Source organism: Myotis nattereri (assembly GCF_964212035.1).
Source record: "Myotis nattereri genome assembly, chromosome: 2".
Taxonomy (NCBI): Eukaryota; Metazoa; Chordata; class Mammalia; order Chiroptera; family Vespertilionidae; genus Myotis; species Myotis nattereri.
Window position 1 is genome coordinate 191,265,544 of NC_138076.1, and position 22,164 is coordinate 191,287,707.

The 22,164-nt window shown below is 47.4% G+C and overlaps 1 protein-coding gene and 1 pseudogene across 2 annotated transcripts; one reads left to right on the forward strand and one right to left on the reverse strand.

Moving 5' to 3' along the window:
- Nucleotides 1-1,383: 1,383 nt before the first annotated feature.
- BCL2L14 (BCL2 like 14) lies at nt 1,384-21,778 on the reverse strand. Its single transcript, XM_081083448.1, has 6 exons — nt 21,565-21,778; nt 16,397-16,827; nt 11,693-11,872; nt 9,069-9,139; nt 5,347-5,613; nt 1,384-2,524 (listed from the first exon to the last, which is right to left on the reverse strand). The coding sequence occupies exons 2-6, from the start codon at nt 16,818-16,820 to the stop codon at nt 2,486-2,488; spliced, it is 981 nt and encodes a 326-aa protein (XP_080939574.1). The 5' UTR covers nt 16,821-16,827; nt 21,565-21,778; the 3' UTR covers nt 1,384-2,485.
- LOC308512430 (large ribosomal subunit protein eL33-like) lies at nt 14,149-14,818 on the forward strand (annotated as a pseudogene). The gene is made up of 2 exons: nt 14,149-14,195; nt 14,367-14,818. The product of its transcript is annotated as a large ribosomal subunit protein eL33-like (transcript).
- Nucleotides 21,779-22,164: the final 386 nt, after the last annotated feature.

Sequence of the window (22,164 nt, forward strand, 5' to 3'; positions counted from 1 at the left end):
GCTAGGTTACTTGGTAACAGTTTAATCTTTTTGGTTCTTGCTCTTCACCTTTGTTGGGCAGAACCAGAAGTATGTTTAGTTTAGGGCTAATTTTTTTCCCCATTACTGAGGCAAAATTCTTCTGAGTATTTTACCTACTGCCATACAAATTTTGAGGTTTTTCTATTCTGGATAGTGGAAATAGACACTACTCCCAAACCTGTGTGAGTTTTGGAGAGTGGTCCCTTAATATTTTCAGATGTTCTTTTTCAGAGCCTTGGGCAATGTCTTTATATGTATGGGTTATTCAGTATTCACCTCAAAACTTGAGACCTATCTAGATCTCTGAAGCTTTTTGTGCAATTCTCTTCTCTCCATTATTTGCCCTGCAAACTTTAGCTGCCTTGGCCTTCCTGGACTCCTAGGCACTATTTTCTCTATTCAGGGAGATTGCTGAGCTCTGTGTGGGTTCCCCTCCTTCCAGCACAGCCTAAACATTCTTTACCTGCAGTATTCTTGGGCAAGCAAGCATAGGCCTCACTTTGTTCTCATCTCTCAGGGACCAGTTCTTCATTGCCTGATACACAATGTCTTAACTATTCTTTCATATATTTTGTTATTTTTATTTTTTGTTCTAAGCAGGAGATTAAATTCAGTTACTATTCATTTTAGTGGGAAGCTGTAGACGATATTGGAACACTTGAAGAGCTTGTTGAAACTACATATACCATAGGCCATACTCCAATTTTACTGATTTACGGGATACAGCAGTAAGGCTAGGATATGATTCTGCAACTGTGCACTGAAAATACACCAGACATTACATATGCAAAATTAAATTAGCCATAATACTTGTCTACGAAAGTTTGCAATCCAGTGTGAACGGCTGATTCTTATGGGACAATGTATTAAGTATATTGCCCATGTACAGGTGTTATGGAGCATTCTTAATGAGGAAAGGCATCAAAATGTAGTGGAGGCCCGTGGAGGCCAAGAGAGTTACAAATGGTTCCTGGAGGAAATGGAGGAGTGAATTGGGGAAGATGGGCTAGAGTCAGGTGAATTAGTGGAAATAGGGGAAGGAGGACCAGCAGGCAAGAGCACTTCAAATGGAGAAAATACTGTTCTCAAGCCTCTGGACTATGAGATTGCATAATACACGTGGGGAGCTGCAAATAGTTTGAAATGCTTGGATCAAAGTGGGAGAGGAGATGGTCTCCAGTATCTCCATTTGTAAAAGGAGACTCCTTTGTCCCTAACATTTATGACTTTCAGTATGGGGGAAGACAGAGAATAACTCACTTTAATTGAGATGGGTTGGGCAGTACAGCATGTGGTAATAGATTGTTCCACATTTCCCTTGAAGTTGCAAGTATGTCTGAATAACTCAGTCATTTATTTGTTCATCAAAGGTTTATTAAACGCCTATTTCATGTCAGGCTCCGTGTTGAGTGCCAGAGGTCCAGAAATTTGTAAGACCCTATAATTTGAATGTGTTTTAAAACGTTGTATGTCTTAAATACTTTCTATGGGACATATTTTAATTACTGGAAGACCTCATTCTGAAGAGTATCATTTTCAGGGAAACAACCAGTGACTGCTTCGAGAGGAGAGAAAATTTCCAGCTTAGCTCTGGGCAGCACATAGCAGGGAACATGCGTGAACCCTTGGCACTAAGTTCCAAGCACTATTCTAAACACTTCATGTAAATTAACTCATTTGATCCTGACAGAAATTTTTGTACTATTACATATTGCTTATTTTAACCACAAGATACTCTTAATGACAGTGGTCTTTCCACATATTTATTTTACCAGCTACTAATCATTACATTCCCATAAAAAATAATAAAGTCCCAAAGACTTGAGAGTCAGAGGCAGGGTCACTGAGAGGTGAGGGCAGGAGGAGTAATTGTGTTCTGCCAAATGGAATTTTTTCAGACCACCAAAGAATTCTCCCAGAAAAGTGAGTCCAAAAGGCAGATATGGTAGCATTTCCCCCAACTAGTGGATCTAGCGATACACTTGAGTCTCTCTGGAGCTATGTCTACTAACATGAACAGCAGCATCTTCCTACAGGTGGGCTTGCAACAATGTCATTAGGCCGTACCAACTGTGGTTTAAAAATAAATAGCACTGGAAACCAAAGTGTAGGCACATACATGCACAGTTTATCATTGCGCCCTCGTGAAGCGGAATAACACACTTTCCCTATGGTGACCACAGAGGCAGGATGGCGGTGTCTGTTCTGAATAATGGAATTACCACGTCTTTCTGGATTTCCTCATACACTCAGTGGAGGGCCTGAAGAACATGGGTGGCAAGGCCATGCTACCTCCGCCTGTGAGCTGGACACAAACGAGGCCTCTCCTGATGTTCTTGGCTCACGAGAACAATGCGCCATCTGCCTTGTACACTTGCATTTTCTCCTGGAGTCTATGCTGAGACCCATGTACACAGGCCACAGCTGGCCAATGAGTTTTCCGGATTACGCATCTTCTGATGTTTCAGTCTACTTCTTCAAGGGATATCCCAAGTACCTTTTCCTGGAGGGGGAAAAAGAGAAATAGATTCTTAAAATTCCAAGTTTGTGAAAACATACGCCTGTTAACTCTGCTCTCTTCTCCCAGGGATGACTCTGGGATCAGAGACCATAGGGTTGGGGGAGGGTTTGGAAAGGTGGCTGGCATCCTTGGTATGCCTGAAAGGAAACCACCAGCTAAGGACTTAGGTTACACACCCAGGGCTAACAGGCTAGATAGGAAAAGGCTTTGATGCTGTTATTTAACATTCAAAAGAGTAGATAGGAAAGGATTGATGACTTTCTTTTACAAACTCCTCCTTTCAGAGGGCTAGAGAATGTGTGAGGTTACAGGACCTCAGGGTAACTATGTCAAGGGCGAGGAAAAAAGGCCAAGGAGTAAATTAAAATCTCATGGTAGCACCCTGACCGGTGGCTCGTTTGGTTAGAGCGTTGTGCCTATATGCCAAGGTTGCAAGATCAATCCCCCAGTAGGGTGTGTGCAGGAGGCAGCCACAGTGATGTTTCTCTCATCAATGTTTCTATCTCTCTATCCTCCCTTTGTCTCTAAAAATCAATAAAAATAGACTTAAAAACAAAAAAGAAACTCCTATTCATTAGCAGTCACTCTCCATTCCCTCCTCCCAAAACCCCAGGAAGCCACTAATCTGTCTCCATGGATTTGCCTCTTCTGCACATTTCATATAAATGGAATCATACAATAGATGGCCCTTTCGTCTGACTGCTTTCACTTAGGATAATGGTTTCAAGGTTCATCCATCTGTCAGTACTTCATTCCTTTTTGTGGCTGAATAATATTCCATTGTTTGAATATGCCACACTTGGTTTTTCTATTCATTATTGATGAACATTTGGGTTCTTGCCTCTTTCGGCTTATAAATAATGAATGCTGCTATGAACACTCATGTACAAGTTTTTATGGGAACATTTGTTTCCAGTTTTCTTGGATATGCACCAAAGAGTGGAACTGGTAAGTCTATGTTGCACATTTTGGGGAACTGCCAAATCGTTTTCCAAAGGGGCTGGATCATTTTAGAATCCAACCAGCAATGTATGAGGGTTCAAATTTCTCCCGTCCTCATCAACACTTGTCTTTTTTATTTTAGCCATGCTAGAGGGTGTGAAATGGCGTCTCATTGTGGTTTGGATTTGCAATTCCCTAATGCTGAAGTGAAGATGTCAAGCAAGCATTTTTTCAGATGCTCATTGGCCATTTGTATATCTTCTTTGGAGAAATGTCTATTTAATCTATTGCCCATTTTAAAAATTAGGCTACTTGTCTTTTTATAGTTGAGTTTTAAGAGTTCACTGCACATTCTGAATACAAGTCTCTTATCAGGTATACAACTTGCAAATATTTTCCCCCCAAATACATGGGTTGTCTTTTCATTTGATGATGGCCCTTAAAACAGGTACGTTTTTTTCATTTTGATGTAGTCCAATGTATTTTTTTTTCTTGCTTGTGCTTTTCGTGTGGAACCACCATTGTTTATAGAACACTTTTGGCATTTCAGCTACATTAACTAACTAAATAGACTTTTGAGAACTGGCCTGTGAGCCCAATGGATACTTATAATCTCTCTGGAAAAATGATGGTGATTTCTGGTCTATAATGATAGTGCAAACATGAGGGGTTATGAGAGCTTCAGAGGCTGGTGAGGATCTTGAGCTGGAGTGGTGGGGAAAAGCTCTGGGGCAGAGGAGGGACGGGGGGCGGGGGGTGGTGGTGGGGTGGGCGCGGCCTGGAAGAAAGAATAAGCTACAATAATGTCCAGAACTCTATCCTCTTAGCATGAGTGAAGGCAGCTTGAATTTAGAACACTTAAGGGCCTTAGTTGTTCAGATCAGCCACATCTGGTACAAAGGTGGGAAATAGACAAGAACAGAAGACAGGTAGCTCAATGGGCATTCACTGAAAACCATGGAGGGCACTTCAGTCCCTTAGGAAAGATTGGCTGTACGTTCTCCCTGGTTTCTGAGACACTAAGCCTGTTTGAAGGCCCCAGGGTCAGGCTGGCCGTGCCTCAAAGAGACTCAACCCTGCTCCTGGCCCTGGAGCATTCTAGCGGAAAAAGAACTAACGACAACCGTGACAACATGGGGCAAAGGCCTATCTTCTGAAATTTAAAGCTCCGAGCAAAGCGTCTTGACAGGGTGACCTGATGAGGCCATTTGAACATGAAAGTTTGAGGGAAATTTCAAGGAATGGGGATAAAGGATGAGGGAGGGGTTGAGGCTGAGGCATGGTGTGTGTGTGTGAAGATATCTATTTTGTTTAATATCAGGTTATTTAAAACAGATTAAAATTTCACTGTTTGCTTTTTAGTTTGTATCAAAATGTCCCTGTCAAAATTCTGGGTCAAAGCAGTAATGACAAAAATGTCACTGTCACCCTGAATCTCTGCCTGAGGACTCCCCCCACACTCTCAGCATCTGAGAGGATGAGAAGCGGCCTGCCTCTCCTTGACTCACTGCCAGACGTCCGCTGCCTACAACATTTGTGAGCACAGAAATGATATCTATCTAAACATTTCATCTCTCAACATCTCCTCATTTCCTGTGATATCTGCCTAGTCCCTCTCCCCCCGACACACATACCCCATGTACCCTTTGGGAGCTCAGTAAATATTTATTGGCGATGAAGATAATCACTAAAAATAGGTTCCCATCAATGGGATCTATCTATCTCTTGCCACTCAAGTGCCCTAAACCCATGAGAACTGCTTCACGGATGCGTTCCCTTTGCTTTTAAAAAAAACCTTCAAACGTCCCGTCCCATCTCCTCTGAGACCTGGGAAGATCCTCCGGTAAATAGTGTGCACTTACCCACCCACCGTGCTGCTGCACCCACGGCGAGAAGTTCTCTCTCAGGTACTTGGCTCCAAAGCCTAGCACCTTGTTCATGGGGTGGTTGTCAATGGCGTTGAGCTTGGCGGCGACGTCGATGGCAAGAGCAGCCTGAAAGCCCCGAGCCTTGACCTCTGATTCTCCTCTGGTGTCTATCCCCCTTAGGAACTGGTCGGTGATGGTCTTGAAAAGAGAGTAGGACAGCCCGTCCTGGAAGCTGTTCATCAAAGCCTTGTCTCTCTTCAGCTGCGTGCAAGAGGATCAGCATTCAGTGGAGCCGCTTGGCCCGGCCAGACAGACCCCTCGCTCAACAGGGGGCCACCACAACACCCTTGGAAAACCCGGGATTCTAGTTCAACCCCGGCACGAGGTCCTGCAGAAGTGGACCAGGCCTGCGCCTGCTCTGTGAATTCATTTCATGGGACAAATCAGTGCCTTCATTCCGCATTCCAGGAATGTTTCTGGAGCGCTTACGATGTGGATGACTGAGCCCCAGGCCCTCACTCGGGCCTCCCAGTCTAGTGACAATTACAATCCAAGGCCATTCAGTCCCAAGGTCGTGTTAGGGACTGAATCCAGAGCCTGGAAACCACTGTCTTGGTTCAAACTCCTGCTCCAGCTCCTCCTAGCTGTGCAATCTTGGAGAAATTACTTTACCTCTCGGCTCCAGTTTTGTCGCCTCTAACCGGGATGATGACAGTAACTGTGCTACAGGGTAATTGAGTAGAACGCTTAGTGCAGTGCCCCACGTGGAGAAGTGTGCTTGGAACGTCAGTAATTTTTCAGGATGCTGTGAGAGGTCAGGGGCGGCGGGGAGAACTCCCCGAGGGCATATGTTCACTGAGAACAAACCAACAGACTGAATTCATGGATGCCTTTCCGTGGTTCTACTCCTTCTGTTTTACCTCCCCCCCCCCCCCCCCCCCGTCTATCTGCTCCACCTTCTTTGGACTTCCACACCTTTAACCAAAAACATGAGTATTGCTTCTGCTTCTTTTGAAAAACCCGGGGCTTGTGTCACCAAGGCAGACATCATCCTGATTTAAAGCCATCCTTACAACGTCTATTAATATGGTGGTTGTCATGTGAAAACAGCAATGTCTTAGCAGGGGCTAAATGTTTACTTGGACGTTCTCTAGCTCTGTGCCTGAGGAATGAGCTGAGCAGGTTTTCAACAAACCCTGTTTATAAGAGGGATATTCTGGGGATGCGTCAGGCTGTGGGAAGATTTTGGTGGAGCAGCATCCAGATGTCGGGGGCCTATTGGAATCTGAAGCAGGAACGACCTCGGTCCTTCACAACCCACAGCAAGAATGGACTCCTGCTAATCAGTGACCCAGCTGAAGAAGCTAGACTCCAGGCCTCTGCAGGAGCTGGGAGCCTGGACTCTGCCAGGCAGTGCAAGAACCAAATGCCCTGAACACCTTCCAAGGAGCATCCTGCCTCCTCCCTGCCCCTCTCCTGCCTCTCTCCGCGCAGCTGGCTCTGTGGCCTCACGGGGAGGTACAGTTGAGGCTGCAGGTGCTCCGGGGATGAGCGGCTTTGCAGACACTCTGCAGCCAGGGCGGGCCCTCCCCGTTGTCACTGTCCCGCTCTGGTGAGAACTCACACCCCACAGCACAAGTTAGACCTTCTGTGTGTTGCTGCCAGAGTTCTCTACTGGGGAACCACATAAAACAAAAACAAACAAACAAAAAAACAACAACCAGCCCTAGCAGGTTTGGCTCAGTGGATAGAGCGTCGGCCTGCATGCAGACTGAAGGGTCCTGGGTTCGATTCTGGTCAAGGCCACATGCCTAGGTTGCCGGCTCAATCCCTAGTAGGGGGTGTGCAGGAGGCAGCCAATCAATGATTCTCTCTTCTCATTGATGTTTCTGTCTCTCCCTTTCCCTTTCTCTCTGAAATTAATACACACACACACACACACACACACACACACACAGTGGGGCCTTGACTTACGAGTGTCCCAACTAACGAGTTTTTCGAGATACAAGCCATCTCTCGGCCGATTTTTTGCTTTGAGTTGCGAGCTAAAATTCGGGTTACGAGCCAGCTTCAGATACCCCACCGCTAGTTGGCGCAGCGAACGTCACAGTGAACGCCACAACATCAGCCCAGCATCAAGTGTTTCACTAGTTCACTTTAATGATTTGACATACGAGTAATTTGAGTTACGGTCACGGAACGAATTAAACTCATAAGTCAAGGCTCCACTGTATGTGTGTGTGTATATAGATAGATAGATAGATAGATAGATAGATAGATAGATATAGATACAGAACAGCCATGTGCTCTACATAAATAATGCCAAGTATCATCTCAAATCATCAAGAGGGTGTATCGAAGTGAGTTTTTTTAAGTGGTCATTTGTGGAGGAAAGGCAAAGCATACCTGTCCATAACAAAAGGGGTTGCCTTCGTCCTGCCTCCCAGCCCTGGCCTTCCTGACCTGCTGCTGGTCACTGCTAAGGCTGCTGGAAGGAGGCTGCACGAGAGCCACCAGCTTCGAGCTGTGAGGAACCCTCGGGGTCCTGTGGTGGAGCCCTCCCAGTTCAGGAACTGAACTGTGCCCGGTTATTGGCATCTACTTGAATTCTTCTAGTGACAGGAAGATCATCCCTTCCCGAGGCAGCCGCAAGCGCTGGAAAGGTCATTCTTAAAATGGGGAGATCCCCATCGCCCTGCAACTCCTACCCACTGATGTTAGTGCTGGAGAAGCGCAGGGGTGTCCTTAAATCCTGTACCATGTTCTACTTTCTGCTTCCTCTGCACCCCTGTTCACCCCCTACTTGTGGCCTTGACCTTCATACACCCCTTCTCTTTAGGCTCAGATCCCTGGTTTTCTCATTGTGTCTCCTTCTGCACCATCTCTCATGCCCTTCAGCTCCCTGACCACCATCCTCGGGGCACCCGTCTGACAATGGCATTGAGAGAGCAGCACAGAGCTCTGTGCCTGGGGTGGCCAGGGCCATGCCCCCTCCTGCAGAAGCCCCTGAGGCTGGACTTCTTCCCCGGGGATCCTGGCCAAACAAGGAACCAGGTCCCCAGGCCAGTCCCTGACTGACAGACCCTAGCGATAGCTGGGCAACCTGCGGGCATGGAGGAGGTGGCGCTCAGAAGCCCTGCGCGGACAGGGGGAGCCTGCTCACCACCTCTTCATCTGGAGGCGCCTCTCACATGTTTCTCATTGGAATGGCGGGTCTCGACTTCTAAACGGCAGGAAATCCAAAGTTCCAAGTAACACTAACCGGCCTCCCCAGCCGAATTGCTAAGAGCCCTGGAGCAGAGAACAGTCCAGCCACTCGGGGGAGATTTCAGAGGAGGCTCCTGGCCCGAGCAGCTGTGGGTCACAGATATCCAGGTTGCAGGGCCAACACAAGAGTCTAAACTTCCCCGAGGATCAGTTACATGGGGAGCTAGGCTCAGCATTCTATGCAGCGAATCTGTAATTTATTGGTGTCTTTTCTTACAATAACAAAGTTACTTTTCTTCTTTCCAGAAATTCCAAGGAGGCTCCAGGAGGTTTAGTTATGTTTTCCAAAGTGATTCATTTTTGAGACGCTGCCAGAATGAAGAATTTTGATTCCAAGGGAAATAAAATGTAGGACTCAGTGTAAACCAGAACGTCGACAAGGTCTACAGGTCGGTTCTCATGTGCCAGTGCACGGGCACAGAAACAAACCGTTAGTCCAAGCTCCATACCTCTCTTTCCATCTGATCCCCCGAGTATTTCAGCAGCTCGACGATTTTGGCTATTATCTGGTCTTCTCCGTCTGTCAGGAAAATCCAGTTATTTTTTTTTCCCCAAGAAAAAACCAAATCTTAAATTTTCCCAGTGACCGTGCCTAGCCTGGTTAGGGATGGAGGAAGACAAATGCCATGTAATTCTTAGAAAATTAAATCATACCTCCCTTTTGCTGATTAGGCACAAACACTCCCAGATTCTCTCTCTTTTCCTTTCTTCTTCTCCCTCCTTCCCTGAGTCCCCAGTTCTCACCATGAAATTCATCACTCTATTCACTGTAACAATGTTGTTGAAGATGTTAGTTCCGCCACACATGATCCTGTCTCTAAAGGTATTTAGGGGAGATTTCTCCCTGGTCTTTGGGCTTCTCCTGAGAAGATGGTGCTTTTCCCACATGGACCCCATCAATTTCCCGTTTGACCACACTCCTTCTTGGTGTTAGCTGCTAGACAAGGTAGAGCCAAATTCATGCTCCCCCTCCCACCCCCCCGCATCTAAGAGCGGGTATAGTCTTTCTGCCCTGAATTTTGAGAATTAAACTCACTTCTAAACCCACCTTATTTTCCTGCTGTTGTTTTCTTTTTCCATTGTCCTTCACATTTATTTTATGATACCAAAATGTCTACTTTGCACGCCGTGTCTTTACAACAAGGTGGGGTATAAATAAATAACACTGATAAGTTTTCTCCCACCCCAAAGGCTAAAATGGCAGGGGGATCCAGAGATGGCTCTAGTGGGTGTGTTGTCGTAACGGGGGAGGTGGAGTAGCAGGGCTTTTCTTGTCTCAAACATGCTGACAGGGATACATGAGGGAAATGGTCACTGCCTTAGCACAGAATCCAAACGTAGAAAAGCCAGTTACCGAGAGAACCTGTGTTTTTTTTTAACTTATGGCACAATCTCTGAAGTCATGGAGTCCTCATGTTTGTTCTCGATAAAAGGGAGAAAGGCCAAGAAATTAATCTAGCACGTCCCGTCCCAAGAAGTTCAAGTGAAGGGCAAGGTACGTGGGAAGTCTGGGATTCGAGTCACCTGGGAGAAGAACGAATGCGTGTCTCATCGCCCACGTGCAGTTTGTATCTGCTGCTGCTGCCTCTCTCGGGGAAGGCTGTAGCGGCCCAGATTCCCCATGTGCACGGAGGGTAAGAGCCTTAGCGTTAGCTTGGCTTAGGACTTTGCTTTACATCGCCCAGACACGCCCAAGGAAGCAATACAGCGGAGACATTGTCTCCACCGCGGCCTGAGATGTGGCCCCTCCAGCTCCTCGCTCCAAGCCCCTGGGGGAGTTTTGGTCCCAACAGCACAGCACAGGGTGGAGAGCTCACCACGTTGCTCCCACTTTTGCCTCGTGCTTTACTGTGCCGCAGACCCAGGTCCCACCTCTGCCCCTCAGCCCCCACTGGAGTTTGGGGGACCACAACCGGGGGAGAGGGCTGTCATTAGTGGGTGTGCAGGACTGAACGTCCCCTCCCGTGGCACTTGGTCCTACTCCCAACTCCAGAGTTCCTGTGAGTCCGATGGGATCTACGGTCCTAGCTATTGCTGCAGTTTTGGTGACAACTGACCCAGTCTGGTCACTGCTTCTTAGTTCTGCTTCATGTTCTGCCCTAGGCCTGGTGTCTGACACCCATCCCCCTGCTTTTTCACGGGAGCCCAAAGCAATCTACACTAATAAAAGAGAAAGATGCGCCCTAACTGGTTTGGCTCAGTGGATAGAGCATCGGCCTGCGGACTGTAGGGTCCCAGGTTCGATTCTGGACAAGGGCATGTACCTTGGTTGTGGGCACATCCCCAGTAGGGGACGTGCAGGAGGCAGCTGATCAACGTTTCTCTCTCATCGATGTTTCTAATTCTCTATCCCTCTCCCTTCCTCTCTGTAAAAAATCAATAAAATATATTTTAAAAAAGAGAGAAAGATGCAAATTGACCGTACCTTTGCCACGCCCACCAGCCAATCAGGACTGCATATGCAAATTAATCCAACAAAGATGGCAGGTTAATTTGCATATGCAGACTCCAAGTGGCTGGAGCTGGATGCAGGCTTCCACACTGCCCAAGCCGCTCCAGGCCTCTGGGCAGCGTGGTAAGGCAGAAAGGCAGCTCTGGGCCGGAGCGAAGGCGGTGCCGGCAGCCAGGGGAAGGAAGGCCCATTCTTGCACGAATCTTCGTGCATTGGGCCTCTAGTATTATATATACATCCCTGGGCTGGTGCTCAATCCATACCCGCTGCACTCCCACGAGCCAACTGGTCTCTGGCCATGGCTAACACGATTACATCTAACACTGCACTTCCCCCTGTGGACAAAGTTGATTGCACACTGTGTACTTTCCCCTCTCCCTCACCAGACTTTTCTTTGGACTTAGCAGTGAGCTTGGCATGTGGCTTCCATCTGCTGGCACACTCCCCTGGCTTGGGCTCTCAAGCTGAAGGTCAGTGCCTCCAGCAGGCTGCCGTTCTGCCCTTGGTCCAGGTCAGCTGAGACTCCGACATCGCAGAGCCGAGCTGAGTCAGTACATGGGTGCTCCTGCGCCTCTGCCTGGAGACGCCCAGCCCCACACACACTCTCAGAGGAGAGCTTACCTTTCTTCCCACTTGCAGCTCTAGGCTGGGAGCTCAGGCCCTCCGAGCGACAGAGGGTCCTAGGAGCAAAGCTCCCTTGACGCTTGACGCTTGCTCCCTGGGTGTGCTCTTCGGGAGGTGGCCAGGAGTAAACAATTTCAGCAACTCGGTTGGCAATAGAAGCAACTTTGGGGTCCACACCTGAAACGGGAGAAAACGGTGCTGAGAGCCCTGCCCAGACCTTGGAGGCGATACTGGTACGCACCGCTGCCCGATCTGAAAAGAGGCCGGAGAGTGTGTGTGCGGGGCGGGCCATTCCTCAGAAGGCACGGGCAGTTGCCTGGCAGAGGCTGGGATGGGGGAGCAGCCCACCGAGGAATGATGGCCACTTTGAAACCAGGATCCTTTCGCACCCTCTGTTTGAAGTCTTGCAAAACTAGGGTCCCCTTCCCCTTTGTGAGGGAAGAAACACAAAGGGGAGGGCTTAGTTCTTTGCTTGAGGAAATGCTCATTATGCTTTTATTTTTATTCTGTTTTTCCCCCCAGACGCTTTATAGTTTGGAGAGCTGGCCCTTATGTGCATAGGAGGACATTCAATAGTTTGACAAGCCTTTGGGGGCTGGTCACTGGAGAAAGATAAATATCCCTGCTCTCAGGCCATATTCATTACTCAAGTCCATTATCAAGTAAACACTGAGCTCTCCTTGCTTATAAAGTCACGTGTTTCCGCTCTCCTTCAGATCTACTGGGAAACGTCCAACTAAGGCTGATTGGAAGCGAGGACACATAAAGTGCAACCCATAACCTTCAAGAATTTATAATCCAGGAAAAGAGCACGGCATGTATTTGCACACGTAACTGGTGAAGCAAAAACGTTTTGGGACGTGAAGGTTTCAAGGACAGTGGCTCCCTGAATGTCATAGCCTGTGCAGGACCCTGGGGGGACATGGGGTTGGTGGGGTGGGCAGGCGGTATCTCTGACTAGTTTGGGAGCAAAATGCTCATTGTTGATTCATTACTTAAGTTCTTAACTTTTAGAAGCTTGTATAAGCTTTATCTTTGATGCCATTTGAAGCAATTGTATCGTGTAATGCTTGAAAGTAGTACTATTTCATTTACGGGCTTGAAGTAACAGAGAGGGGTTTCGGCTGGAAGTGGCTGTGTCTGGGAAATCCCCGTATAAATCAGGAGAGGCGAGAGGCAGGGCCTGGGTCTCAGGAGGGACTGTGTAAAACGCAGGTTCTGGCACACCGTGGAGCTGCCACAGGGGCACCCGTGCCTCTCTCCCTGGACTCCTCCGTGGCGTGTGTCTGGGTGTTCTCCCTCCACTCCCTGGGCATCCCCAGAAGGGCCCGGAGACTGCTGCTCAGCTCCTATGTCCCCTTTTAAAAAAGGCACAATGGCTTCCTTAAAAAGTCATGCTCCATCCATAGGGTTCAATAACAGATGCGTGAATTAGAGAATAGAGCGGTCAAGGACAGAAGAATCAATGCCTTCATTCCCATTTAAACAACCAAACTAAATATACTTTCCACTTTTAAATCACCTTCTTGCAGCCCAACCAGCCTCCTCTTGAACTCTCAGCACCCATGGCCCTTGGCAAGGATATGGCAAGAGGCTGGATCCCAAAGCCAACGGGAACCTTCGTTTGCAGTGTCCACAGGACACGGGAAAGAAGAGCTTATGTTTTCTACCTCTGTGACCTTGTGCCGCCTAAGATGATCAGTGCATGGTTCTCATTATGCCCCATCTTCACCCAAAGAAAGCAGATAAAGGTCCCAAAGGCTGTCCCTCCTCATCCCCCACCCCCATGTGGCAGGGCAATCACAGGACCCTGGCAGTTACAGAAGTACCCAACCTGACTTACCTGTGTACAGTGTATGGGTTTCTTGGCGGGGGTGGGGGGGGGGGGCGGATCGTAAGCAAATGCATTTTGACTCAGATGAACTAGATCTAGTTAAGATTCCCATTTTGAATACGTTAATTTTAAACACTGAAAAAAGAAAAGATTCCTTTCTTGTCAAAGTAGGTTCCACCTGATAGGCAAGGGGAAATTGGGTGGGGGTGGGGAGAGAACAGAAAGGCTGCCCAGTCTTTGGCGTCTATTTTGGGGGGGTCACTGTGGGGCTAAGGAGAGCAGAGTTGGGAAGGTGCCGTTCAGCCTTTGGCCCGAGACTTTTGATTTAAAGAGAAGGGGCAGAAAGTCTGGGAGAGATTTCCATATGGTTGAGAGTGCTATTTCCCATCCAGTATCCATTTCCTTCTTCCCTCCTAAAATGTCAGAGGCAGCAATGGTTGCAGCCGAAAAACTCCACTTCCCAGCCTCCCTTGCAGTTAAAAATGGCCAATGTGATGCAAGAAGAAGTTGGGTGCAGTTTCAAGAAAGCTCTCTGAAAAGGGAGCTGAGTTCTTTAGAAAGAAGACACCCTTTTGTCCTTCCTTTGCTGCCTCTTTCTCCTGCTTGAAATGTAGACATGATGGCTGGAGCCGCAGCAGCTACCTTAGGAAATAAGGTCACGTTGAGGTTGGAAGCCACTAGCTAAGGGATGGAAAGAATAAGAATCCCTAATGACTATGGAACTACCATGTCAGGCCTGGGCTGCCAAACGCTGTCTTCTTTGATGGGAGAGAAAAGTAACCTCTAGGCCACCTGGGACACTTGCTGGGCAGGACTTCCATAGCGATATGCCTGCAGGCTGTGGCCCAGGCCATTTTTGCTGGCGGTAAGCAGGGTCTCTGGAACCAGAGGGAGCACACAGCTCTTCTTAAAATGGAAGAAGTGGATGCTCAAGATGAAACGGAATTCTGTCTAGGCAAGAGATGTGCTTATGAGTACGAGGCAAAGAACAACACCGTGACTCCTGGTGGCAAACCGAACAAAACCAGAGCCACTGGGGGAAAGCGAAGTCATGCTCACAGAAACAGTCGCATGGCTTGTGCTAAATTCTGAAATAACCTTCCTGCTAAGGCCAGTGGATGCCGAATCTGTGTAATGCTGTACCCCTCAAGGATTTAAGCTTACTGAAAAGAAAAGAAATAAAAGTAAATTTGTAAAAAAGAAAAATAACCTCTACACTATTTAAGCCATAGCTATCTGAGTTTGTTACTGTACGTGTGCTGCTGAGCCTGTTCTTAGCTGTCACATTTCACATGTAGCGAATCACAGCTGTGGGGAAACCAAAGATTCACAAGTAAAAGAACCTGGGTTGGTACTTTCTAAAAAATTGGTATTGACATCCGTTTTTCTACATCATAAGACCTCTCCGTACTAGACTCTGGTCTTGAGACATCACCTCATAGTCCTCAATTAAGCTTGGAGCCTGAGGCCTGGAAATGGCAGCCCAGGGTTCATTGTGACCTTTAGTTAAAAGAACCTTGGGGATGCCAACTGCTGAGCTCTGACTTACATGCGGCAAAATAGAAAGGGAATTTGAGGCTCTCTGGGGTCACACCCAACATAAAACCAACTAACCACCCACACAATTAATTGAACAAGAAAGCAAGGAAGAAAAAAATAGGTGAGAAGAGAGGATAACTGTAAAAATGTTTAAAGCTAAGTCTACTTACGAGGTAACTTTTCTATTTTTTAGGGATATCTCTCTATCTACCTATATAGACATCTTAAAATGTTAAGAACTAAATAAAGGTCAAGTGACACTTGAGTAGTATGGAAATACAGAATGTCATTCATCTCAGGAAAGCCAGAAGATGAAAGTCTGTAAAATCACTTGTCTCCTGGCAAAGTCCAAAGAACAGGCCAAGCAGAAAAGCCTGTTTAGATGCCTTCAAATGGCTCTGTTAGCTCCGGAGCTCAGCGACCACGCCCAGCAGAAGGATCTGCTGTACCACTGGGGGAAGGGAGCTCCCCAGATAATCCCACCCTCACTTTTGCTCTAAAATTCTATGTCTACTGGGAAGTAGACGTTTCCTTGATCATAGTGAATGATCTAGAGCTGTCCATGTGTGAGCTGATTCTCCAGGCCCGTCACAAGATTTAAAAACTGAGACATTACTGCCACCTGTTGACTAATTATAGATAAGTTACACAGTCCAGTCAGCCCAGCAGGAGGGGAGTTTTCATTTAAAATCTGGGCATCAGGCACGACAGTGTTGAAGGAGAAAAAGAAGCTTATGCCAAGCTTTGTGTATGAAGGTCAACTCTCTGACGAAGTCTCTTATGAAAATGTTTTATTCAATACAATGGATTTTGTCCCTCTGAGGGGAGATTTTGTAAGAGTGCTTCAAAGTTGTCTTTTTAGAGTGGTTTAGACTTTGAAAAGTATTTCTGTATGTAGCTACCTGATCTTTCCAACTCTCCTAAGAGCTCGGGAGGGTGAGATACCCCAGTGTACAGATGGAAACACAGAGGCCCAGGGAGGTGAGGTGACCTACCCCAGGAAGAGGAGCAGCCAGAGCCCCTGGCTAGAGCACTTCCCCTTACACTAGCACTGGTCTTCGACACAGAAGTTTAGGAATTTGGGCAGTAAGCTATTCATAGACAGTGAAGCCAGAAAACCAGTCCCATCACCTTTCACTGACACCCTTTCCTCTCTGCTCAGTCCTGAGAAAAGTAGGGCAATTATTATTAAATATCAATAACTTGGGAAACTGAGGCACAACGAATGCCTTGCTTAAGGCTGCATTACCAGCTGGGAAGCGATGAACTACCATGCATACAAAGAAGGGATTTAGTTGCAGGAGAAAAAGAATCCCATCAAAGCCTACCTTGGTTCTCTAAGCGCTGCTCCACGTTGGAAAGGGACCTAGAACATTGTTGAGTGTGAAGACCACCCTCATACTCCACTCTCTTTGAACCCTGAGCCTGGATCTCCGTAGGCAAGCTCTCTGAATCTTCATCCTTCTCTGCTACTCCAAAGAGAGATCTCCAAGAGGACTTTTTCTTGGTGAGGTTTATGGGCTTCTCACTAGATCGGGAACTTCTGCAAGGCCACGACTCGTTTGCTGACCAACTCCCCAGTCCTCTCTGGGACAGACTTCTGGTCCTCGGCAGCTTTGGTGAGAAGACAGCAGACGTGCTCTTGAAGACATGGTGTTTGGCGTAGAACTCCAGGATTTTGAATTCAATGCTGTTTGGGTCATCATCATCCAGGGGGATCTCCTCCAGGTCGCACGCACTGGTGGTGCACATGGCGGGCCTGCAACGACAAAGTCCACACGTGTCCTCTACCTGTGGGCGCCTCCTGTCAGTCAGGAGAGACAGGGGTTAAAGTGAATGAACATTTATTAAGCATCTATTCAGTTTGTTCTGGGAGGTAGGAGTAGTCGGAGATGGAAAAGTCAGGGCTCTTTTTGAAAGTTTAGTCTCAAAGAGACACGAAGGAGAGACCTGGACATAGATAATTCCAAACAGTGAGCTAGGACTGGAGCGGAGGTGCAGAGCCAGGCAAGGAAGATGGGGAGGAATAGAAGGTGCAAATCAAGGGCGAGTGATGGCTCTTTGAAAGATAAAAGGGTTTAGGCAGGTGGGTGGATAGTGGGGCTAAGGACAGGATGGGTAGAAGAGAGTCTATGGATGAATTTAGGACGTTCAAAGAGTGGTTAGCCGGGGACTCAGCATGTGGAGGGACAATAAAGGAAGTGGCAGTTGGGGTCAGGTTATGGGGACCTTCGAATGTTAGGGTGAAAGCTTTGCATTTGCTCATGTTGGTCAGTCCGTACATTTCAAAAGGAGCCCTAGACTATGGAGGGCAGCTAAAGGCCTTCTTGGGAGTTAAAGGTCTTCTTCTAGGTGGGCAAATGAGAAGGCCAGCTGTCTGGGTGTATGGCCCTTCCCATCTTCTCTCCCTTCTTCCTTTACACTCTACTTTGGCCTGTATAGATTTGCTTATTTATTTATTGAGAGAGAGAGAGAGAGAGAGAGAGAGAGAGAGAGAGAGAGAGAGATGAGAGCAACACATTGATTGGCCTCCTCATGCACGTTCCCTACCGGGGATCAAGCCCACAACCAGGGCATGTGCCCTAATCAGGAACCCAACTGGCAACCTTTTGGTGGTACACAGGACAACGCCCAACCAATTGAGCCACACCAGCCAGGGCTGTTTCTCTTTCCATATTTGGTATTCCATGTAAGATTTCATCTGAAAAACGCTGCTGTTTTTAACAAATTTTAAGACTACTGATGGAGGCGATGGAGAGCTTTTCAGTTTTGAGCAGGAGAGTGATGTGATCACAGACACGTTTTAGAAAGATCAGTACAAGAAAAAAAAAATGACAGGGAGGGAAGGGTTTCATTTTCATATGAATAACCAAATAGATACAATAAACTGATTTTGTTCAATGTAAGCCTTCATGAAATAATTCCTTTTCTGGTCCCCTGCTGGGAAGGCATTTCTTTTTGTTAAAAGTCTACTTTGCTTTCTTCTGAGTGAAAGATGTTGCTTAGCAATATTGAGACCTGAGGTGGGTGTGAGTAACCGAAGTGGACAAGGACTGTGCGACCTGAGACACACAAGGAGTGAGCCCAAAAGGATGCGGCGAGAGCGGGCCGTGCGGGCAGAACGCTGGGCAGAAACTTGGTGTGGAAGGGGCTGAGCCCAGGCCAGAGCCCAGAGCTGGAATGTGTCAGGAGGGGATGGCTGAGGTTTTTAATTTGAAGCTTCCTTTTGAATTGGACAGTCCAGGACACTGTGGGCAGAAGGTACATTTGGATCCTACAGGAACTATGTACTGGGTAGAAGGGCGAGCCCTCTCCTCAAACCATAATATTATGTTTCCGTAGACACCTCCATCTAAGTTTGCGTTGTTTTTTTAAACAAAACCTCGAACCTTTCTCATGCAGCATGAGGACTTTAAGGGTGTGTGTGTGTGTGTGTTTGTCATTGTTGGAGAGAGGAAGGTCAAACTTAAATAAGTTTGCTAAATGCTGATTCAGGAGCAACATCAGAAAGGAGGGAAAGCCACTGAGGCCACGAAGGACCACAAAGTCCTTCCATTTGTGAAAGGAGTTTTTGTTGTGCTACAGGCTAGAAAGGAAGGGAGTACTTGGCCCACGCAACAGGCAAGGTCAAGGAAGAGAGAGAAGCAGAGAGCACAGCAGTGCTGAGGCAGTGGCCACCCCAGTGAACTGGGGCAACCCTACGGAGCGGGTGGGTGCTGGGACCAGGGCCTGGGAAGCACTTGGCTCAAAGAGAACGCATGGAGACATGAAAGTATTACTTAGGACACTGGAAATGCATTTGACAAGTAGGCTTATTTGTCTTACTAATCCTCATTGTGAATTAAGGGCGAGCTATTGTTCAATGGACAGCTAAGTCTTAAAGCAGCAGTGAGCTAGGTTATCACACGTTGGACCCCTTCTGCTCTCAGCTATTCCTTGTTGAAAGTAAAAGCCCAAGGTCTGGGTTGTGGAAACTTACACCACAGGTTTATGCTTATGTTCATGGAAACAAGGCTCTGGGTGGAGCTCCTGAGCTCTGGGTCAGAGCCAGGAGGGAAGAACTAGCTCCCTAATCAGACCCGTGAGACTTGCTCTTTTTCTTTCTTTCTTTAAAAAAAAAAAAAAAAAATTTTTTTATTGATTTCAGAGAGGAAGAGAGAAATAAAGACATCAATGATGAGAGATAAGCATTGCTTGGCTGCCTCCTGCATGCCCCACACTGGGGACCGAGCCTGCAACCCGTCACATGTGCCCTAACCAGGAATCAAACCATGATTTTGCTTCATAGGTCGATGCTCAACCACTGAGCTACACTGGCCGGGCAGTTCAAACGGTTCTAATGCCGCTTTTGTTTGAGAACCGCTGAACTTTAGGGGCATCTTGCTCGTTGGCTTAAAACTTTAATGAGCACCATTTTGGCTGAGTGGCTGATTCTTCATATAGTGGTTTTAAGGAAACTAGAAAAAGGCTAATTTGGGGTTCTGTGTGGCAAGAGGTGGACAAGACAGTACCATCGATCAGCCCTGTCACGTTTATTTATTTTTTGTCTATGGCTGACCCTGCGAGTGTATTAGGAAAATTCCTTCTCCTCTGGGCTTCACAGTCCTTGTCTGTAAATTCAGGGAATGAGAGTCCTGCTTCCTCTGCCTGGTGTGGGGTTAAGTGAGGTTGCAGGCCTAGTGCCTCGTGCAGCAGGTGTTCAGTGATGGTCCCTTTGCTACCCTCACTGAAGTCAGTGAACTACCTGTGATTCCCCTGGACTGCAAGGTCAGGGGGCAGGGCCAGCCTGTCCTATGGTCAGTGTGATAGCCCTAGGAACCAGCACAGTTCCTGACCCAGAACTTTCTACTTTTGGAGGCATAGTAGAGACTATCAGAAAAAATTGAAGAGCTGATTCTGAGGTCTGGGTCTAAAGTGCGCACACCTGGCGTCAGGCATGGGCGAGTGGGAGATGGAGGGGAACAGGTGGGCCTTGCCCCTCGTGAAAGCCGAGGACCTGGGGTTGGCTCTGCCCCATCCTAGAGAGGGTGTCAAAACGTGTTCCATTCAATGAATGACTCGGGATCCGGCTATTATACTCTGATCACCTTATGTTTACATAGTCTCTCCTTATCTATAGCAAACTGCACCAGCTCACTCTCCAAAGCAAGGTTACATAGCTCCTTTTGTTGGCCTCTCTTCCTTCCCAGAGAGTTCCTTCCCCCAACCCCCCAAACGGCCAAAGTCCTTGGGGTCTCCTCTGGCTTGCCCTTCAGGAGCCCCACGGTGAAGGCGCTGGGGTGTGGGAACAGAGGGGGGGGCGCCCAGAGCTGCGGGGGAAGCACCTAAACTCCTGTGAATGCCAGACACACTTTTGGGATTTTTCTAGTCCTGGATTTGTTTGTTGAGGTTAGATTTCACTTCCCTGTGGGAGGTAATAGATGCAGGAAAAGAGGAAGCAGGGCTGCCATGACCAGGGCCCCAGATAAGCTGGGCAGAACTTTGCATGGCCTGTCCCAGATATGAGGGGTATGGAGGTCCCCTGGGCAACAGGCTCCGCCAAAGAGCTAACTTGCATTTGCTCTGGACACAGATAAGACCGGAGGGTAACTCATGGGTGGGGGTGGAGGACAGATACTCATCTCCAGGGAGGTTCCCAGACCAAAAGATGAACTAAACTTGGTCTGGGTGGCTTGAGCTTCCCCTTGAGCACCCTTTGTCCCAATGCCCTTAAGAGACTTTCCTTCCTTCTTACTAATCCTTCCTTCTCCAAACTTCAGGCCTTTGAATGTGTTCATTCCTTCTCCCCTGTTTGTCATTTCTGAGTAGGACTTGTTCTTTCATCCTAAGGTGGGCTGGAGAAATGTGGTAAAATGCCTTAGCTTTCTACAATAGGAGCTAAACTGAGAGACAGAGCCGTAGGTCATATAAATCAAACAAAAGGACCAAGACGCTGATGGTAGGACAGAGAGTGCAGGCACCAGACAGGAGGGAGCTTTCAAGAGGGGAGAGAGAGGGATTTCCAATGTTAACTGGGCCTGGTACTCAAGGAAGTCCCCATGGGGTCTGCTAGGAGCAGACCTTGTGCCCAAGTTCCCTCAGGCCGCTCAGGACTCTGGACTCAAACCCAGGACTCCCGTCCTCAGCCCCATCCCTGCTCCAGAGAGGAAGTCAGCATCTCCATGGACCACTGACCTGCTGGCATGTCACCGCATAGGACATATTCAACGAGAGACAGCTGCATCGTATTAAAGGTGATTCAGCCCGTTATAGAATCTTAACTGAACTATCCCAACCATCGGTAGCAAAGGAGAAATGAAAGAGAAACCTAAATATCTTCTTTCCCTTTCTTGTTTTAAAAATGTTGCTGAGACTGACATGGTAAGAACTTTTTAGTCAACTCAGTAAACGTCTCCCCTAGTTAGATTGTCTCATGACTAGTAAAACCAGGACTGAAGACCCAACTGTGTCCTCCCAGGAAGGCTGAGAATGAAGACAAGGTGCCTCCTCGTGTTACCTGGTCTGGAAGCTGTCAGTGGTTCCTCCGGCTTCAGGTAGGTGGCAGTAAGGGTATTTCTATACCTCAATCTCCCTCCACGAAATGCAAGAGGAAACGTTCACCAAGTCTTCGTGGCTTCTCATTTGGGAAGGTTTGTGGGATCTAAGACTTCATCTGGCGGGGCCTCCTCAGCGTTAGGACTCAGGTTGATGAAGTAAGCCTTAGGGGAAGGATTGCCACTTCCTGGTTAAGCCCTGCCCCCAGCTTTTTAACTGAAGGAGTGGCTGACCTTTGCCCCTGTAATTTGACTCTAAAAAGGTTCTGCACCTTTTTTTTTTTTTTTTTTTTTTTAAGTTGGCAAGTACAAGTTTCTTTATTTTATTTTTTATTTTATTGAATTTATTGGGTGGCAAGGATTCTCACTCCCCTCCAGGACAATTATGTGGGTATTTTCCTGATAGTTTGTGTTTTGTTTATTTTTGTTGTTTTGTTTTTACTTTACTTTTTTCTGTTCAGCAAATGTTTCCTGAGCACCTATCCCAGGTGTTACACAAATACTTCATCTTAACTACATTGAGAGGCAGGTGTTATGATTCTCATTTTACAGATGAGCAAACG